Here is a 2,973-nt window from a genome sequence, read left to right on the forward strand (position 1 = left end):
GTCGTGATACAATTTGAGACCTGGGTTTTAGAAAGTTTACAAAGACAGGAAGTGTGTGAGGGCCACAGGATGTTGCATTCCAATTCTTACTTTTGTATTTTCCAGGGAGCACGTTGTCAAAGGTGAAAGTCATGGAGTTGACCTTGCCGGAGAGCTGGAGGCTCCGCTTCTCACCCTGGCGGCTCAGGGACTGTAGAGTCACCAGCAAGTCACCGCAGGTGTCTGCAGGAAAAAGAAGGGAGGGCCCCATGTGACCCCTCACAAGGCTTCAGCACAGGTTTGAATCCTAACCCTATGTAATAGCTTCTTGCTACTGCTGAGCTCCTAAGAGGCAACGGCTGGAGGCGGAGGGGGTGCTTCTTTCAAGCTAACATGCATCCACTTGACTCCAAGAAGCCTCCATCGCACGCAGGTGATCAGTAGCAAACAACAAAGGCAAAAGGAAAAGTTTCCCAAATCCCACTCCTACCAGCTGACTTCTTTGAAACTATGTGTTCTCACTTTCCAGTGATATCTTACCCAAACAAGAGACTCTCCCAGAAACTGATGCCAAGAACTGTACAAAGGCCACATCCATCACGGGCCTGTCGGTCACAGTAAGAGGAAATGTCTGGGGTTTCAATGTCAGCCCTGCTCTGGTCTCTGCCTCAGGAACCATCACCTGCGGAAACGTGGATGGAACGTTAGAGGCTGCATTCGAGAAGATCTTCCCCCTGACCTACAGGGCGCTAGAACATTCATCTGAGACCAAGGCTAAAGAGATTTTGGAGGCCAAAGGTTCATTTCCAGGCCGATTTTACAATCAGAACAAATCCACCAATAACTTGTGTAAAGTAAACACAGTTCTATCCAGATGGAAAAATTAGCCTCAACAGACCCATGTGTATGAACAAAAGTCTTTCTGGTCTAATTCCCCACAGGCACACAAAGCAGACACGCCTCACTGACATACTAGAAACCATACTACATCCCAGTCCCTTTTCCCGGCTTCGGATCACTTGTAGCATAAGCTCTGAACCTGTCAACACTATGTGGATGACACTTTGGTGCAATTAAGTCATTTCTTCTTCCTATTGTTCTGCGTGCCTTTCATGGGCTAAGAAGAGGAACAGGTGAAGGTAGCAGCGGTCAACTCTTTCATCCCTAGTAAAGATGACACTGCCCTTCCTCGGAAAAGTCCATCACGCTTCCAAAAGGGCTTCCAAAGGCCTGTCAATGTGGACATCTTCGCAGGAAGCCAGCTACCGTCTCACAAAGGCAGCTGTCAACCCACACACCATGCTGTTCTGTGAAAGCAAGGAGAACGCAATCTCCTACCCTGTTTCCCACAGAGGGAGGGACCCCACTTTGCCCTAGTGGAGAGAAGAGTGTAACAGGGAACCTTCCTGGCCCTCTCCCTTTGTGTTATTTGCTCTTCCACAGGGAGGAAGGGCAGCTGCTGATTTGACAGGTGAGAGCCCACGGAAACTGTCTCTCCCCAAGGGCAGGGCCACTGCACTGAAAGGCATGGTGGGCTGACCTCTGCTCTGTCCTGTCTCTTGCTTCCTTGGGCCAGCTGTGGCTTGGGCCTTCACCATGGTGATGAGACCACAGGCCAGAGCGTCTCCCCCTTCTCAGCCTGCCTGAATAGATAAGTCGCATGGTCCCTGCCCAGTCATCTTGAAGTCAGGGCAAAGCAGGAAATGGGAAGCTCCGTTTTGGCCTGGGGTCCCAGAAGCCACGCATTGTGGCCATTTTTGAGCTGCCATTAGTAGAGTTCATTTTTGGTGTCCTCTTGGACTCATCGATATTCTATAGCAGCCAGAAGCCTAAAGGTAGAGGAGTGACTGGCGGCCTGATACTAACAAACACCAAGACTGGAAAAAAAGGAGGCAGATGGCATTATTTTTTAGCTCGATGCCTATCTGGCTCTACTCTACTGGTGCAGGATTGTAAAGGCTTAGAAACAAGAAGTTGGAAACTGCAGTGCTCCTTCTCTAACCCCATTCGAGCTGATAACCCTTCTAAAAATCACTGCTTTTTCTCAAAACATTTTAAATTTAAAACAATGCATTGCACCTGAACTTTGTAAGTCCCTGGTTTTGCTTTAAAACAAAATGATCCATGAGCATCCGTCTCCACGGTGACCAAAGACTTGTCCTTGTCTTGAGATGACAGGACAACTTTGTATTTACTCATCTGCTTGACGGTGTCGGGGAAGCGAATGATTGATATCTGACCACAGACACTGAACCTGCAAAGAGAACACCATTCATTCCAGCACGAGGACTCAATTATAGCAGGAAAGGTTCTTACCCACCAAAAAAGACACAGCCCTCTCCCAGCCCTTGTTCCTGAGAATAGTCTAATCTTAATGAAGAGACAGAATGTAGTCCAGATGATTCTGGTTTTAAAAAGCAACCTTCATTCTGGTTTTAAAAAGCAACCTTCAGAAGGAAGACTGGGCCTCTTTCTACAGAACAGGGGCCCGTAGTGGGGCTGTTTGTGTGTTCTGGGTGACATCTGGCAATCCCCCACTGCAGAGGCAATTTTAAGAAAATCTGCAGATAATAAAAACGTTTCAGGTAACTGGATTGTTGACAGTGGAGCTGCCTTGGACTGAGAATGTGGGCTAGCCCTTAACAGCTAGAGCTCTAAGCTGCCTAAGAAACTGTGGCATTAACCAGGCCATCAAATAAGTCAGGATTATCAAAGACGTCTTCCTTGCTTGTGATTATATATAACACATGGATGAAAGCAAACTGGGAGATTGGAACAGAAAAGGTAATTAAGTTAAAAAATGCAAAGCTAAAATTGAACTCCTTGGGAGGCAGGAGCCACAAACGTAACTTATAACTGAAAAGCCCTATTAGGGTAATGATTCCAATCTGAGATTCTAAATAAGGAGTAAGGTGTTGCAAGGCATCCCTCGAAACACACATGAGAGGCCCCTCTACAAAGACCATCATCCTTGGAGTGCTGGTCTTCATTTCT

The 2,973-nt window shown here is 47.2% G+C and overlaps 1 protein-coding gene across 1 annotated transcript; it reads right to left on the bottom strand.

Moving 5' to 3' along the window:
• Nucleotides 1-40: 40 nt before the first annotated feature.
• Nucleotides 41-2,233, bottom strand: LOC116465711 (BOS complex subunit NOMO3-like; the record flags this gene model as incomplete). Its single annotated transcript, XM_032148691.2, has 3 exons — nucleotides 41-222; nucleotides 520-661; nucleotides 2,059-2,233. Coding segments are annotated over 3 exons (499 nt in total), but the record flags the coding sequence as incomplete, so codon positions are not given.
• Nucleotides 2,234-2,973: the final 740 nt, after the last annotated feature.

This window comes from Hylobates moloch, unplaced genomic scaffold (genome assembly GCF_009828535.3).
Source record: "Hylobates moloch isolate HMO894 unplaced genomic scaffold, HMol_V3 SCAFFOLD_8558, whole genome shotgun sequence".
Lineage (NCBI taxonomy): Eukaryota > Metazoa > Chordata > Mammalia > Primates > Hylobatidae > Hylobates > Hylobates moloch.